At 34.0% G+C, this 18,163-nt stretch overlaps 2 protein-coding genes across 2 annotated transcripts; one reads left to right on the forward strand and one right to left on the reverse strand.

Annotated features, from left to right (window-relative positions):
- Positions 1–9,165: 9,165 nt before the first annotated feature.
- LOC133778428 (protein OVEREXPRESSOR OF CATIONIC PEROXIDASE 3) lies at positions 9,166–11,126 on the reverse strand. The gene is made up of 4 exons (XM_062218354.1): positions 10,866–11,126; positions 10,435–10,788; positions 9,670–9,975; positions 9,166–9,443 (listed from the first exon to the last, which is right to left on the reverse strand). Exons 1-4 carry the CDS (start codon positions 11,097–11,099, stop codon positions 9,300–9,302), a joined length of 1,038 nt encoding a protein of 345 aa, XP_062074338.1. The 5' UTR covers positions 11,100–11,126; the 3' UTR covers positions 9,166–9,299.
- A 3,591-nt stretch (positions 11,127–14,717) lies between these two features.
- LOC133778429 (uncharacterized) lies at positions 14,718–17,878 on the forward strand. The gene is made up of 2 exons (XM_062218355.1): positions 14,718–15,026; positions 15,646–17,878. Exon 2 carries the CDS (start codon positions 15,853–15,855, stop codon positions 17,464–17,466), a length of 1,614 nt encoding a protein of 537 aa, XP_062074339.1. The 5' UTR covers positions 14,718–15,026; positions 15,646–15,852; the 3' UTR covers positions 17,467–17,878.
- The last annotated feature ends 285 nt before the right edge of the window (positions 17,879–18,163 follow it).

Consider the following 18,163-nt stretch of genomic DNA (forward strand, 5'->3'; position numbering starts at 1 on the left):
GATGTGGATGAGAGAGAAAATAAAAAACTATATTTTTTAGTTGATTTAGACATTTTAAGCAATGGTTGGGGTAGTTTGCATTGGAGATGCTCTTATCTGTCGCCTATAAGTTTGTGCAAGTTTCTTTTTGTATGGTGGTACTTTATAACTATTTTTTATAAATTATTTTAGAGTAATTGAGGACAAAATTCCTTATAATTTGTCTTTTCTTATACTTAAACTGTAATGCCCCGGATTCCCTATTATGGTTTAATGGCTGGATTAGTAGGCCGGGAGGGCCATAACTGTTTAATTAAGCCATTAAATGTGTTGATGCATGTTTATGAGAATTATATTATAATATGATGTTAAATGCATGCATGTGAGTCCACATTTGTTTACAGGGGTATTTTGGTAATTTGGCCCGTTGAGGGTACAATTGAATATTTGTTTATGTGTTAATGATATATTGTGAGACCACATTATAATGTGGATTGGTTCGAGTACTCCGATATGAGACGATCATTGAGCGGGATTTATCGGTCTGGTCATAACAGGTTTGAGCTCGGGGTGAGTCTCGGGGTGATATTAATGGTTATAGTGTTACCGGGGATTTTAGGGTAACGGGATATGAATTAGTGGTGTTTGAGTATATTGAGATTAGCGGGAATTGGGAAGCGTTAATTATGATTAACGAGTTAAGCGAAAAGTACCAATTTTACCCCTAGAGTAGCTTGGAAGGCTTTAGATGACACAAGGGCAATTTGGTCATTTTAGGGGTGGATATATAAGACTTATGTGACTGTAGAAGGTGGTAGAATAAACAGAACAAAAACAGGGATTTGCTTCTTCCTTTCCCGTACATCATCTTCTTCACTTCTCCTTTGAGGGTTTTGAGTTCTTGGTGGAGATTCAACCAAGGGAAATTGAAAGGCTGGGTTGGAGCACTTGTTTTAGCTTGTGTGGGAGGTTTAAAGCTAGTTTCAAGGTGAGTTTTGGCCATTTATCACAGCTGGTGCTCTGTTTTACTTTTAGTTTCCAGTTTATGTTTTTGATGTGGGAAGTGAGAATCAAAGGGGGTTTTAGTGTTAGTTTGATTGGGGTTTGATGAGAGTGAGCTAAGGGTGTTATTTGAGGGTTTAATTGTATGTTAGGAAGAGGTTTTATGAAGGTTTGTAGGACTAGTTGGAGAGGAAATCGCACAGGGGAAAAACTGGTTCGTGCGTGGGCATGTTGCTGAACTGGGCTGGGCGCCGCGGCCCTTGGCGTTTGGTAGGCAGGGAGCCCTCTCTATTTGAGGGCGCGCCGCGGCGTAGCAGGGGAGGGTCGCGACCCTTAAGGCCAATTTTGCCAAAATGTGGTTTTTAACTTAGGGATTCAAACCTTAGGCCTCAGGGTTGGACCTAGTGCCCGGTTGGGTAGTGTTTGATGTCTCGGGGGCTGGGATTTGGTTTGGGAACCCTCAATTATCATTTTTATTAATGAATCCTATAATTTGGTTATGACCAGGTGACCGTCAAGGAATTTAAAGGTTGATCGTTCTCAGGGGTCGTTCATATAATAATTCTCACTCGAACCAGAGGTAAGAAAACAGTGTATGAATACAGTTGCACCCTGTATAGGTATATGACATGCATGGTTTGATATTGAGGCATGTTGGTTGATTTATGTGGACATGGATTGCATATTAAATGCTAGTGAACGTTGATTACCTGTTTGAGACACTGACTAGTCAGAGACCGACTCTAAAGTCGATGATCACGCATTGAATGGCTTTATGGCATTAATGTGGGACCGACCCTAAGGTCGAAGAACTTAGAAGCGCTTGCCTGGTCTACGACCAGATGACTATAGCCAAGGTATATGACCCCGGTGACCGTTTGTCACATGGCTAGGGGACGTTGTCCATAGTTTCGACTCTAGAGTCGTGAGGAGGGTTATGTTGGTGACCAATCACCATGCACCTGTCCTGAACAACCTTATGAAAGAATCTCTTATCAGTTAAGCCCTGGTGACCCTATCGTCACATGGCTAGAGGGAGCGATGCTCATTATTGCGACTTTTGGCTATTGTCACCTATTTGTTGGACTGATAGTCCTGAATGGTTATTATGACCATTGTTGATATTATATCATGCTTTATTGTGTTTTCTTGCTGGGCCTTGGCTCATGGGTGCTATGTGGTGCAGGTAAAGGAAAGAAGAAGCTTAACCAACCCTGAGTGGAGAGCTTGGGCGATGTTGTGTACATACAGGGCCGCTTGACTGCCACGGTCAAGGAGTTCTCAGAGGGACTAGGGGTTTACCCTATTTTTGCCGCTTAGGCCGGCGGGGACTGTAAAATTGAAACAATAGCGACTCTTTTGTATTACGAACTACTTGTAAACATTTTGAAAGGCTCATGAGCAGTTTATTTACTTAATGAAATGTACCATTTCCTTTTTACTGGTTTTTCACCTTAACCTGATAATAGCACTTAAATCACGTTTTTAACCAAAGGACTCGGGTAGCGAGTCAAATTTCCGGTTCACTGTTCACCGTAACTATTCTGGGGTAACCAGGGTGTTACATAAACCTTCATTCTTTATTTTTATGGTAAAACCTCACAAACTCCCGTTCTCTTAGCAAATTCATTATTCCGTTAATTCAATTTCGTTATCTGCCAGAAAGTAGCCACATGGCCATCTAATATTAATGTCTACCATAAATTTTTAATTATTTTAAATTAAAAAAATGAATAAAGATATTTAAATTAATTAAAAATAATAAAATAATCTTTTTAATTTAAAATAGATTACTTAAAACTAAAAAATAATTTTAAAATACATCCAACACTTTAAAATTATAAGCTGAAAAAAATTGAAACTTAAAAGAAAACCCTAATTTTTTTTTTCTCATTCTTCTTCTTATAGGTTATGTGGCTGAGGTGGTGTGGTCAGGGCGACGAGTTGGGTAGGCGAGGGATCTGGGGTATCGGGGCCACAAAATTTGGGTTTGGGAGAGGGGGTGCACCATGGTTTGGGGCTTCGTGGCTGGGCAAGGGATCTAGGGACGAGGCCAAGGAATCTGGGTCAGGGGAGAAAGGGTGCATCAAGGTTTAGGGCTTCGTGGTTGGCGTCGTGGGAGAGATCTGGGCAGACTGATGTTGGGCGAGGAGTAGGGGCAGTCGACGTTGGGTGAGGAGCAGGGGTGATTGGTATTGGGCGAACAAGGGCTGTCAGCGTTGGGCCAGGAGTAAGGGCGGTTGGTGTTGGGTGAATTTGTAGGGGCGAATTTGTAGGAGGTCAAACATAAGAATAAGATTGATGATGATAGAAGAAGAAAGGGGTTACGGGTTATAATTAGGGTTTTTTAGTTTTATTTTTGTTAAATTAATAAATCTAAATTAAGATTAATTTTATTTAAATATATATTATTATTAATAGATTATATTTTTATTTTTAATTATGTTTTAATGATTTAAAGATTTAAAATTTTTAAAAATTAGTTTTAATATTATAAATCATGACTTTGATGAATGAAAGACAGTGACATTGGTTTTAGATGGCCACGTGGCTACTTGCTGGCAGATAACATAATTGAATTAATGGAACAATAGATTTGCTAACAAAACGAGAGTTTGAGAGGTTTTACCACCAAAATCTATGGGGGTTTTGTAATGCCCCAAATTTCCTAATAAGGTTTAGGACCTTGATTAGGAGGTCGGGAGGGCCATAATTGATTTATTATGTCATTAAATGATTATATGCATATTAATGTAAATTATATTATAATATGATGATAAATGCATGCATATGAGTCCATTTTTTATTATAAGAGCATTTTGGTAATATGGCTCGTTGAGGGCGTAATTGTGTATTTTTATGCATGTTGGTGGATTATGAGTAATACCACATTATATGTGGATTTGTTCAAGCCATTTGACATGAGGCGATCTTTGCATGCAAGTTATCGGTCTGGTCATAACGGGGTTAATTTCGGGACTCGGGATGAGTTTCGGGGTAATTTGAGGATTAGTTCATTACTGGGAATAAAAGGGTAATGAGATATGATTTATTAGCATTTGAGAATATTGGTAATAACGAGAATTGGAGGGTGTTAATTATGATTAACGAGATAAGCGGGAAAGGACGGTTTTACCCTTGGGGCTGTTAAGGAAAGAAGATAGGCTTGAGGGCATTTTGGTCATTTAACCAAGGGATATATGCTGAGTTAGAAGGCCGTAGAAGCTTAAAAAAACATAGCGTTTCCTTTCTCTCCCTCCCCAATTATCTCATTCTCCTTCCCTTCGAAATTTTGAAGCTCAAATTGAGGGTTCAAGCTTGGGAATTGAGGCTAAGGGTTTAGACTTGTGTTCAGCCATTGAAGAGGATTCAATTCGAGTTTAAGGTAAGGTTTTGGTTCAATTTTCTGGTTCTTTGCTCTGTTTTTGGTGTTAGTTTTGAGGTTGGAGTTTTGGTCATAGGAATGGGAATTTGATGAGGTTTTGAATGGTTTAAAGCTAAGGTTTTGTTGGTTATATGATGGACAAGTTGTGGTAATAGTTGGGAACTTTGCTTTGTGGAATTGGAAGTGTTATAGTAGGTTTTTGAATTGAGTTCGAAGAGGATAAACAAGGGTTTTTGGTTGGGTTTCAGGTGGGGCTGCGACTCTATTCTAGAGCGTCGCGGCCCAAGCTTGATGAAGAGGCAGGATGGTGCTAAAAGGCCATTGGGCTGCGGCATGGGGATGTAGGGCTGCGGTGCGTGTTGGTGGCTGGAGTGTGAGCGCCCCTATTTGGGGAGGCGGGCTGCAGCATGAGGGAAGGCCGACCGCGGCCCTTAGTGGCATTTTCAGCCAGAAATGTGTTTTCATTGTGGGAATCCAAACCTTAGGCCTCGGGATCGTTCCTACTACCTGGTTTAGTGGGATTTAATGTCCCGGAGGCTAGGTCTTGGTCTGGGAACCTTTTATTGTTGATTTCATTAATTGGAGTTCCATATCTGGTTATGACTTTATGACCGCTAAGGGATTAAATGATCGATCGTTCTCAAGGGTCGTTAAATTGTTATTTCTCGCTCGAACCAGAGGTAAGAAAACTACCCCCAGTATGTGATGCATGAAGAACATGTGATTAGGGCATGCCATGAATATTCAATATGAGTTTGATCAGAGCTTGAATCTCTGCATTTGTGTATGATCATAATTATGCTAGTAACTGTTAAGTAAGCATGCTGAATGCCCTACATTTGGATATTTGACATATGATAGATGCTTGGTGGCATTGCTTACTTGTGTGTGGTACTGACTCATTAGTCAGAATCGGCAATGGTGTCAGTATTACATGTGAAGCTGTGATTCATTAGTCAAGTTCGGCAGTAGTACTGAACATTGGTCGTATGGTATTGACTCATAGTCAAGAATGGTTTTAGCGTGTTTAACACAAGCCGACAAGATTAGATGTAATCGACATTAGCATTGAATGACTCATCATGAGCATTAATGCCAGACCGACCTCAAGTTCGATGAAAACTAAAAGCGCTTGTCTAGCCTATGGCTAGTCACTTAGAGCCAGGGCCAGAAGGCCCAGGTTACTGCATCATCACATGGCTATGGGTGCTGAGCCCACATAGTGACTCACTCATCAGTCACTTATCTGGTTTAAGTCAGTGACTTGCTCATCAGTCACTCATCTGAGGGTGCGAAACCCATGTTAGTGACTTACTCTTCAGTCACTCATCTAATTAGGGCTACACGCCCCAACATGGTTATCGGAACCTCAAGTGTTAAATCATTCATTTGATTAGGGCTACACGCCCCAACATGGTTATCGGAACCTCAAGTGTTAATCACTCATCTGTTTAGGATTGACTTGATAGTCATCCATACAGGAGGGTAGGGCCCACAACTATCATTATTTTGACTTCTGTGCATGCATGAATAGGGCTATTATTGCTAGGCATGCCTGTTATGATTTGATAACATGTTATTACTGTTCATGAGCATATTAAGTTTTCTTGCTGAGCTTCAGCTCACGGGTGTTATGTGGTGCAGGAAAGGGCAAAAGAAAGTTGGATCATCCTTGAGTTGGAGAGCTTAGGTGACGATGTGTACATATGCGGATGCTCGACCGCCACGGTCAAGGGTTGAAAGAGGAACTAGGGTTAAACCCTATTTTGCCGCTTAGGTCGGCTAGTTGTAAATATTTTGTTGTAATTAACCTTTAAATTATATTTTTTGGATCCCAATGTATATAATAAACGTTTTAGTGAAACGTTATATTTTAACCAAAATTTTTAACCCTAAACTACTAATCATACTTAGTTATACAATTATGGCAAAATGACTCGATTCGCGAGTTTAGCACTATTTAAAATGCCCACTGTAACGGTCCTTAGAGTTTAGGGCATTACAGGTTTATTGGTCGGTTTAGTCAGGTTATAACATATTTTAATCAACCCAATGTAAACTTTGGGTTGCAAAAATCCAACTCTAACCCGTCCAATTAAGAAAAAAAAAGTTTAACCTGTCCAATGTTTTAGGCTGTTTGGTCGGGTAAACCTGCTTAAACCAATATTAAGGTTTTTTTATAAAAAAATGTTTAAATAATTAGATCCAATAAACTAAAAGTATAGTATATATCTTCCAAACTTTGACATATTATTATAAATTGAAACTTTAAAACATTATTCTAAATTTATTGTTAAAAATTTAAAAACAATATTTAATATTACATATTATATATGTAATAATATATCTTCTATATAAAAAGTGTGTAGATAACAGAAATTATTAGTTTTAACAGTTTTTTTTCCATTAACTTTAATAGAATATTCTTATATTTAACAGAATATTATTATTTTTAACGGTAAAATGTAAATATGACTTAAACTTAGATAAAATTAAATAAATAAATAATTAAACAAATTAAAATAAGATATATTTTTTAGATATTTTAGAATAATAATTATTTAAAAATAATAAAACCATACATTTTATAACTTAATTAAAATTTAATTAAACTTAAAATTCACGTATTATAATAATATCATATTTAATATATAATATAATATAAACTACTACTAACTAGCGACAAACATAAATTTAAAATCCACTTATAATATTAATATTATATTAAACATATAATACATAATGTCTTGTTATCATTGCCAAATTCAAAAATTAAAACAAACATAAACTTAAACAAAAGTTAATTAATTAATTAATTAAAATAGGATATTTATAAGATATGTTATGATAATTTAAATAATTAAATCATATTTATTTTTTAAAAAATAAAGTCATACATAATTTTTTTTATCTTATAAATTTATATGATAGCTTGTTTTTTATCAAGTGATTGAAGCTATTTTTCTTCATCAAATTTACCTAAAGACATTGCGAGATACATTAGAAACTAAAAATAGTTAATGCATGTATACTATTGTCTAGACTATGACTTTTTTTATTCTTATTTTATTTCTATTAATATTAATATTAATTTCTTTTAAAATATTATTGTAATTTATATATATCTCATGTAGTCATATAAATATATATCTATATTAATGTTATGTTTAGATGTCATATATGTAGAGATTACTGATATAAATATTTATATATACTATATAACTATAATTCATTCTATTATATATACATATGTTTTTTTTTAAACAGTGAACCCGTTTTTATTAAAATTATAGACAATGTTTACAATTTTAAAACTAAACAAATATGCATTGCACGTTGCTTCTACTTAGTACATAATATATGTATGTAAAAAAATTTTAAAAAAAACTCTTAATCGATTTCTTCGAGTTATATTAAGCAGGTTTGTATAATTCCCAAACAGCCCAATATAATATTTGAATGGTTTGAATTTTTGTCGAGTTATTCAAGTTCCATTTTTTATCAAATTTTTTCGATTTGATTTTGACGGTTTGCTAAAACTTTTGCCCAGCCTCACCAAAAACAAATAATAATGAGGTTTTAAGTGTAAGAAAAGACAAGGATTTTGCCACCAATTATTCATTATTTTAACCTTTTCTTTTTTCACAATTATTGTTGTGTTTCAAATCTTTTTTTCAAATCTCTTGTTAATCAGCATAATTGAGCAATATTTGCTTTAATTATTAGTTTGCTTTTGTAAAAGAAGATTTTCTGACCTTTAATTTTTATCCCTGAGTTTTTGTAAAAGAAGATTCTTTTTCCTTTGGGAAAAAAAGTATTCTTTGACTGTAGTCTTATGAAGTTTAATATTTATATTGCATTTGTGCTGCAAAAAAAAAAATTATATGCATTTGAGAGTGAAGAATAAAATTGAAATATTAAACAATATATCTCTTTTTAACAATAATAGTAAGAGCTATTATATATTTTATTATCAATTGATTTTAACAATTACATGAATCTAGCTAAATAGACAACTTAATTTTATTGAAAATTTTATCATAATAAACCCTTATACAAATAGTTCCACAAGTTTTAAAATCTCAAGTCCCATAAAACTAGCAACACAAATTGCACTTGTTTATGAGTCAAAGTTGAAGGCAGATCATGGTGTGAATCCGGAATTGCTATCTGATCACCATACTCATCCAAGGCATATCAAACAATTTAGACTCAAAATATGTATCTAAAGAGCCAATAATTTCAAGACCAACCCTCTTCGATTCTTGTAACATACAAATACACTCAATGTCGATGAACCAAATATTATGAAAATATCAAAAAGCTCGTGAAAATATTTCAATTGTGAAATCTTTGATTCATAATCTCATAAATCCACTATTTTCACGATCAGTTACAATCTACTTCTAGATGTCTAAAGCTGAATCATTAAATTGAGTAATTCTAGTAAGGCCCAAAGTGCATAAATTTCCTGTATGGTCTCAAAATATACTTTAAGACTTTCAACACACTATTACATACTCACATGCAGTGAGTCAAGTACAGGTAAACATAGAAAGAAAATGAATTTCCAAACACAAATGGTATGAAAAATGGTGTGTTTTTGTTTAATGAAAAATGAAGTGTTGGTGTCTTCAAAAGAGTTTTCTAACTAATAAAGTGTTGAGTGATTCACGTTCTATATTTTTTTAAAAAGAAATACTCCCAACTTTACAAGAAAAATTATTTTCCTAGACAAGTGATTAATAAGAAGAATAGACTCCAAAAAACTAAAACTAGAGTAATATTTTGGATAGGGATGAGCTATAGAAAACCATCATATACTATTGCAAATCTCTATGACCTGAATAACAAACAAATAAAGAAAAAAATTCCACTTTTTGATGTCATTACAGGTGAAACATACGATTAAAGGCTTATGTATATAGCTTTACTACTGAATTGTATCAGGAGCAGAGCGTTGGTATGGAACTCTCTCGCCGGGAACCCCTTCTTCAGCTCGCTTCTCCTCAAACCATTTCACAATTCTTTTACGGGGCAGGTTTGTCACATGCACAATGCTGTCAATCATCGTATTCTGCATAGTTTATCAATACACATAAGGAAAACATATCTCACTTCTAGATGATTTTTTAGCTTAGCTATCAGAAATGCAGTAACTCATCCAACTCTAACTTTGAGACAAATGCAACGCATGGTTACTCACCATATTATCTAGTTCAACTAGATAATCAACAGTATACGCTGCCTGTGATTTATCATAACTTTATAAAATCAGTATGGAAAAAAGGAACTTCACTTACAGTCGGTCGTTTTGATCTCCTGTAAACATTTTCGAGAGTTTGAATGTCCACTTTCTTTATTCTCTTTTGAGAAGACAATCTTTGCTGCTTGACATGAATAGGCACTTTCGCAGAGGTGTCCGGTTTGGGAGTTTCCTCCACAACAGTTTCTTCTATGGTCTTCGTGTCGGCCAATGTTATTATCGGACCTGAAGGCTCATCATCAGGTAAAGTAGCAGCCATCATCAAGAGACTAGGAGGGGGTTCACGAAGCATTTCAAGAACAACAGCTCTGTCTAGACAAAGTTCAGCCGCAAGACTTTTGATCTGCATAATGTTCACAACCCATCTAGACATTGAGAATTACTAAATTGCACCAGGGACCTAAGAATAGTAGGTCAAGTAGCTAGTATTCTTAGGTATAGAAAGAACAAAGCACCAAAATTAGCAGTGAAGTGAAGTAGCTGTAACTGTTTATTGCTCCGAGTATTGTTGAAAAATGCTAACTTGAACTAATTTCAAAATTGACATTGAAAATGTTGCAGATAAAAGATATCTCCTAAGATAATTAAACAACTAAGCTCGTTTGAAAAAGCATTTCAGTTTCAACGTTCCATAAATATTTATTCACTCGGCATCATTGCCCAAAACCCAAAATGAAGATAAAATTCCAATTCACAGCTACTGTATGTGTGTGTGAATATATATATATATATATATATATATATCAAAGCTTATCATCACTGCCAAATATTCATGTATTTAATAACAAAATCAAAGACGTACATTGGTTTTCCGGCGGCCAATTTTTAAAGCGGAAGCCAATCTCCGAAGCTGCCAATTCCTAAGCTTCACGGGTTCTTCTTCTTCGTCCTCATCTTCGTCTTCGTCTTCGTCTTCGTCTTCGGCCTCGTCCTCGTCCTCGCCATCAACATCCAAATCGTCATCTGTCATATCAAACACCCGAGCAAGTTCTTCGTCAAGCTTAGCAAGGTCCTCTTCACTAATCTCCTCGTCGTCGTCTTCGCCATCAAACAAAGAAAGGTCCGCCTTCTTGAGGTCTTCTTCTAGCTGAGCAAAGAGTGCTTCAATGGCATCTTCATCTATCTCATCCTCATCAACATTTCTACCCAACTTTTTCTGCTATCAAAATATATTTTTTAAAAATTAAAAAAAAAAACAAATTGAAATTTGAATATTCGGATAGAGTAAAAGACCTTCTTGTTGTTCTTTTTCGCTAGAGAAGAAGATGTGGTTGGCGTGGGATTACTATGGTTTCGACGGCGAGCGAGAGTGAGTGTGGATATGGACCGAGGGTGAGGATTAGGCCGTATAGTCAGATGTTGCAGCGTAATGCGGCGGAGCTGGTTCGATAGGAAGCGGTCGCCGCCAGGAAGAGAGGCGCCATGGAGGCCCGCGAGAGGAGTGTTAAGCGCCGATGCTAAACCCATTTTGGCTCGTTCACCGGTTCTGCGTGCTGTTCTGACTGAAGATAAGTCCCACCATTTGAAACGATGTCGTTTCTCCTTCTGTCAGATCCAGGTGAAATGACGCGGATACCCCTACTGACATTAGAGGAAAAGAAAAGAAAAAATCTCTGCTTTGGTATTGAGGGAAATGAAATTGTTATTTTTCTTGCACCCTATTAAATAAAAAAAATTAATTTTTAAAATTATATCTAACATTTTTTTTTTCAATATTTTTTTTTGACATTCTTTAATTTCTTTTTAAATTTATTTTATATTTTTCTCATAACTCTTATTTAAACAAATTTATATATATTTTTCATTTTAATTTTTTATTTAAAATATATATTATTTATATGTATTTTTTAGAATATGAAAAATTAAAAAATTAAAAAAAAAAAGTAAGCACAAATTGAATATATGTTAATTTTTAATCAAAATAAAGCATACTAATCAAATTTTAGGGTGTAAATATAATACACATTTATTTATTTTATTTTTAAAAATTGTATTAATTTATTATTATTATTATTTTTAATAATCATATAATTATTAAATAAGTAAATAATGTAATATATTATAAAAGAATGATATAAACATATTTAAAAAAACTAAAGCATTGTTTATAGTTTAAATAAATGTTATACCCCAAATTTCAAGACGAATTATATTATCTCGAAGTGTAGGCTCGAAGAGATAATTGAATTAAGAATAAATATGTATATATATATAAATTAATGATATGTGCACCCAAAATATGCACATAAACATTATACATAATGATATGTCACTGCATTTTAAAACAGTGGGTCCCATTTTAATAAATGTGATTGGCTAGGCTAAACTGTCTCATCACTGTATGTAATGTTTGAATGTATATTTTTTGTGCCCGTATCATTACTCACACACACACATATATATATATATTATCAAATGTGAACATGTTGTCAATATTGGTGCCACGCCACCATCTGGCTCGAAATGGGGAGTTAACTCGAAAGGTTTGGAGTGTGACTAGAGGTGGACCTTGAAAGATCGGAAGTTGATGACTCGAACGATGTTGGAGGTGTCAGCTCGAATCATGGTGTAGGCTCGGAAGGGTATGTTCGTGAGATACCATGTTATTACACTTAAATAATTATAACCTGTATTCATGGATTTGATTATGTGTTTGTTTAGTCAACTCGGTTCCTAATGAATTCTTTATATTTCAAATTCAAAATGTAATGTTGTTGTAACTTCCCTAAAATTCTGGGAAGGAATATTTGAACTCTGTAATGTCTCATGTCACTATGACTGCTTCCTGGAATGACGACTGACCCTACAAACCAACACGATGCTTTGTCCTCACTCGCACGCTTCCTGGGAAAACTTCCCAGGATGTCACCCGTATTTCCAGCGTGCTTTGTCCTCATTCGCACGCTTCCTAGGAAAACTTCCCAGGATGTCACCCGTCTTTCCAGCGTGCTTTGTCCTCACTTGCACGCTTCTTGGGAAAACTTCCCAAGATGTCACCCATCATGAGACTACTCCAGGTCAAGCACGCTTAACTTTGGAGTTCTCAAGTGATGGTCTACCGAAAAGAAGATGCATCTTGTTGATATAGGTAGTACACATCAATCCATTTAAGTCATATTCAACTATGTAGCCATACCTACACAGTCTTAAAATCATCACACTTGACCTTCCCCAGGCGATGTGGGATTGCACAGCTTTTTTACCCCGTCTTTCTCCTTACGGATCATAGGATACTGACTGTCACAAACTCAATCTATAAATATTGAGATTGTTAATTTGTATAGGGCACACTCAATTCTTATACACCAAAACTCTATGGAATTGCTTCCAAGCTTTAACACAGACTATCTTGATAAAAGTGATTCGTGGACTAGGTAAATTTAACTATCGAACCATGTAAAAAATCTATTTTCTTATTTTTTTCCTATTTTAATTATAAATACTTAATTGCTCTTATTTTTTGTTAACAAAAAACATCGTAAACAAAAAATATAAAAAATTGTTAAATTAAGAATTCGTTAGAAACATAATTTTTATATATAAAAAGATATCGTGCATTTTAATTTTATAATTAAATATATTTTTAGAAAAATACGAGTGAATTTAATATAATAAAGTATTAAAAAAAATTAATTGAAACTAAATTTAAAAAGTTTATTTATCAAATTTTAATTATTTAATTTAAAAAATATTTTAAGCCAACAAAAAAGTTATTAACTTTAATTTGATAAGTTATTTTCTCTGTACTATAAGACCGTAATTGGTGATTATACTATCAATCATCCTATAATTTGCTATTAAAGAAAATATCATCCTATTATAATTTTTCGTTTTAAATAAATAAAATATCAATTTTAAATTTCTATACTTTGTTGATTTTTTCGAGGTTTTTTTTCGGAGTTTAAAGTTTTTTAATTAACGATAAAGTTAAAAATGGTAACATGATTGTCAGAAATAATGTAAAGTAATGCTTGAATGTACTTGTGAATCTTGCATTAGATTTACTTTAATTGCATATGAAAACATTATGATTTTTTTTTAATTACGTGTGTCGCACAAGTTTATAAAGAAGAAGAATGTAAATGCTACATACTCACATGAGTTTAATATTACTTCTTCTGAAAAAATATATTCATTTTATTGAGCATAAAAAAATAGTAATATTTAGAGTTTTTTTTTATAAATATTTTTTGAATTAATTTCCATGCTATGATTATTACATACTCCGAGTGTTTAAATGACAATAGTATTTAATATACTTAGAAATAGAAAGTCAAATGTGTATAATATATATTTAAATTATTTTGATTGTCAGAACATTAGTAAATTATTTTGAATAATTTATTAAGTATGACCAAATGTTTTAACATAAAACACACATCAATCTTTAGTTGGGACTCCACTTAGTAAAAACTCAGATTTTATTTTTTACTTTTTACTTTTTACTTTTATGTTAAATTGGATATAACATTCCACAAATAGAAGCAGTATATTTTGCATGGGATGTCAGTTGATAGTGTTTGCCATCTCTTTTAATGGTAAGAATTTACTTAAAAAATTCTATGTCTAAAATTTCCTTTCCAAAAATGAGACTATTTTCAGCCAAACTTTTATTTCTCCATTTCCAAAATTTCCAAGGTCCCCACCCTTCAATTTCAGATTTTCGAAACAGCCAATACCAAGTTAGCAACAGCTGCCATCTATTTTGTTTCGAATATTGAAGTCTATCACAACATAATTATCTCTCTCTTTTTAAAATTTATTTTAAGTACAATGTCATTGAGAATGTTAAGTCAATTTTGTATCAATCTTTTTTTTGCATGACAGGTCATGTAATTAAGCTAATTTAGTAATTGATAAAGAATTGAGTTACTAAAATAATGCAAATAGTGAGTAATTTAAATATGCAAGCAAACTTTTTAACAATAGTAACTAAAAGAAATGGTTTGATCATATTATTTACATCATTATTATTATAATGTGCTGACTGATGATTAATAAGTCTGATTTTTTTTTTAATATTAAAACTAAAAAAAGAAGAAAAAAATAAAAATAATAAAAAAGGAAAGTGGTTGAGTTCTGTAATTATCCTTTCATCCACCAATTGCAGACCAACTTATTGGAAAGAGAGAATCATCCATAACTTTTCTCTGCCACTTCCCACCCAACTACTGAACCACCGAATACAAGAACACAGAGAGTGTCCACAAATGAAATATCAATAACCATACACAAAATAAATAAGCCAATATTGTTTTCCCTCATGGGGAACCCAAAGTTTCAAACTTGGGATATATAAATAAACCAGAAATTGCTCTTGAGAGCTCCATGGATGATTATTAACCGGAAGAATTTCTTGGGCCCAAGTCCAAATTTTTAAACCACTGATATATGGTGAGGATAAACAGATGAAAACCCATTAGCTTGATATTGTATTTTGCTAAATATTTTCATTTAAAGTTAGTGTTTTTCTTCAATTTTTTGGTACCCTTTTGCTGGCTCTATTGATTGTGTTTCTGGGTTTTTTTTAGAGTTTTGATTTTTACTCTTCTTTTTGATGTATTGTGTGTTGATATTTGCTATATTTGCTTGAGACTCTTTTCCGTGGTTCTGATGTTATGTTACTTTTTGTTGTTCGTTTCCATATTTTTGTCTTGTTAAATGGATTTGAGGGTTGTGCAGAGACTGTAGTAGATTGTTCTCATCGTGGGCCTCTCTTGTCAAGACTGGTTTGAAACATATTATTCTCTACAGTTTACAGGGCCAGAATCGAATACATTACTAGATTCTGATTTGCTTTATTAAGTTCAAATGTCCCATATTTTTTATATTTGATAATATTTTATGTCTGTAATGATATTCTCTCTAACTACCTGTGGTACCAATCTCTCTAATTGTCTCTTTTTTAACTGTTTTCAGTTCCAAGTAATAATTACTTCTTTGAAATCTTCTTGATTACTTCTCTATTCTATTGCCTCATATTGATTTTGTTTCTTGTGTGTCATGTAATAAGGTGGGAGAGAAAAAGAAAGAAAGCGCAGATGAAGATACCAGATTGGCCAAGTTAGTGTCATTGCAGAAGTTTAAATTTTAGGAATTGGACTTAACTTGGTCTTGAACTGAATTCATGCTTAGTTAAAGGGCTCCAATAATCTGTGTTTTGATTCTCCAAGGGGCTGAAATCCAGTTTCATTTGTGGTCCTTACTCCCTAGTTTCAACATGGGAAATGGGAGGAAACTCAAGAATCAGTGGGAGTTTAAGAAAAGAGAGAATGAATTTGACTCTCCTTGTAATGAGTATAATTCAAGTCAAAGTCAAGAGCCAACACCAAAGAAGATTAAACTGGTTTCGAGTTTGATTTCGCATAAAAAGGATGAATCAATCAGAAAAGGTAGAGTCCAGCAGGATGGTGGGATTGGTCTTTGTATTGGGATTCAGCCAAAATTGGAGGGGGAAAAGAAAGGACATACTGAAAGGAGTAAAAAGGATAGTTCTTTAACTAGTAATGACAGTGGAGAAAAGAGTACTGAAACTACTGCTGATGAGCTTTTTGCTTTAGATGATCTCAAGCTCTTAATGGAGTCCTTATTGGAGGATCTTAAGGTGACAAGAGAAAATTTGTTTACATGGATGAAAGAGGAAATGCAAAAATTGTTGGCACATGAAGAAATCTCTGAGGAGAAAATTGGTTTACATAATGAAAACAGCTTTCAGGAGAACATCCAGGTTTGTCCCAAAAAGAGTGTCAAAGAAACTATCTTAGTTCAAGGTGAAAACAACTTAAAGGAGAATTTTCACTTGAACCATCATAACAAGTTTCCAGGTACAAAATTGCAGCATCAGAGCAATCTCAGAGAAAACATACTGGCGAAGGATAAAAGCTACTTCAAACCTCGCCTGAGAGATGAAAACAGCAATAACAGGTCTTCAGAGAGGTCCATTGAAAGTGAGGGGGAATCAAGTTTTGATAATTGTTATGAAACACTTGAAGATTTAGACGATTATGCTGAGTCCTCCAGACACAGAATATCATCAACAGACAAGGGTAGAAAAGAAAGCTTGACCTTGCATGTTAAGTCCGATATTCAATCTTGTCATGCCAACTATAGTGACCAAATTACAACATATGAAAATTGCAATGGGGGAGCTTTAGAGAGCTACGTGGAAGAAAAAAAGTTGCATGATCAGAATTCCCACCAAGCACTGGAATTTCAAGTTGATTATGATTTTGAAATGGAATCCATAACAGCACCTCCAAAGAAAAAAGGACATTTTGGGTTATTATCTGTTGAGTCTAGTACCACATCCCATCTTTCCAATCAAGCAGCTTGTTCAATGTCTTCAATGGTACCATCTGTGCAGCCATGTTTAAATAGCCATAGACTTGAAATTTCTTCTTGCAGTTATGTTCAGCCAATAGATACTGGCAACAGAAATGGCCAGAGTTTGGAAGGAGCAAATCATGAAGGAAAGGCTTCAAGCCTGCTACATGAAGAAAGAAACAGAAGTTTTACTAGACTAAATACTGGGAATGTGGGTTCATTTATTCAAGGAAGTGTATCTAATGCAATCATTGGAACTGGGTTGACTGATTCCCAATGTCCGGGTATAGTTACTGGTTTAAGCCTGCCAAGAAACCGGTTCAGTTTTGAAAATCAAATCCGCGAAAAAACCAACATATCAGGTTTGAAGTTGGATGGAGGAGCCTTGAGCTTTTCTGGTGGAAGAAGCTATCCTGTATCAGAACACTATGCTGCCAACAAGTTTGGCAGCCATTCAAATAATAAACCTGAGAGTAGGCTTCACTCATTTTCAAATCTCAGGTCTCAGTGACATTGAACACAGAACAGCAACAACAACCCATGACACTCTTGTCAATTTTCTTTTACTGTTGTTCAACCTCACCAAACTATGAATTTGGGCTTCATTTTCAGGAACAGTCACTAGTTATGCTTTGGCATACTCTCTCTCTCTCTCTCTCTTTCATTCACACATTTGAAAAAGAAGAACAAGTAAAGGAATATGCACCAAATCTGAATTGAGAGACTGTTGTTTGATCACACTTTCTCCAATATTGGAAAATTCTTTTGACCAATGGGGAGGAGATGCTTAAGCCTTGTTAGTTGTTAATGCTAACACAATAAAATAAGCTTTACTTTTGGGAATTTTATTCCTACTTTTGGATTTGCCTTTTCTCTTCAAATTAGTATATGGGAATTGAATGGTATCTGTTCTTTGAAACTTATTAATTTTTCCCCTAGTAGCACACTATATGTACATTCATTAACTTGTCCTTTAAAAGATTATTCTTGCCACTTTTATAACAAATGCAATTCCTCCAAATCATGTTTATGCAACTTGACACGAATTGGAGTCGTGTTAACTTCACACTATTTTATAAAAAATTATCAAAAGAAGATCATTTTGTAAAATAGAAAATAAAATCTATTTTCACAAAATGCTCAAATAAAAATTGATAACACAGCAAGAATAATATGAGGCATATTTAGCCCTCCAACACTATTTTTTG

The sequence above is a fragment of the Humulus lupulus genome, chromosome 5 (genome assembly GCF_963169125.1).
Source record: "Humulus lupulus chromosome 5, drHumLupu1.1, whole genome shotgun sequence".
Classification (NCBI taxonomy): domain Eukaryota; kingdom Viridiplantae; phylum Streptophyta; class Magnoliopsida; order Rosales; family Cannabaceae; genus Humulus; species Humulus lupulus.

Excerpts from the sequence above, each read along its gene's own strand:
- LOC133778428 (XM_062218354.1), bottom strand. The coding sequence starts at position 11,099 with ATGGGTTTAGCATCGGCGCTTAACACTCCTCTCGCGGGCCTCCATGGC. Across the intron at positions 9,976-10,434 it reads TTGGCCGCCGGAAAACCAAT|ATCAAAAGTCTTGCGGCTGA; the intron begins GTACGTCTTTGA and ends AACATTATGCAG. Across the intron at positions 9,444-9,669 it reads GGAGATCAAAACGACCGACT|AATACGATGATTGACAGCAT; the intron begins GTAAGTGAAGTT and ends TAAACTATGCAG.
- LOC133778429 (XM_062218355.1), top strand. The coding sequence starts at position 15,853 with ATGGGAAATGGGAGGAAACTCAAGAATCAGTGGGAGTTTAAGAAAAGA.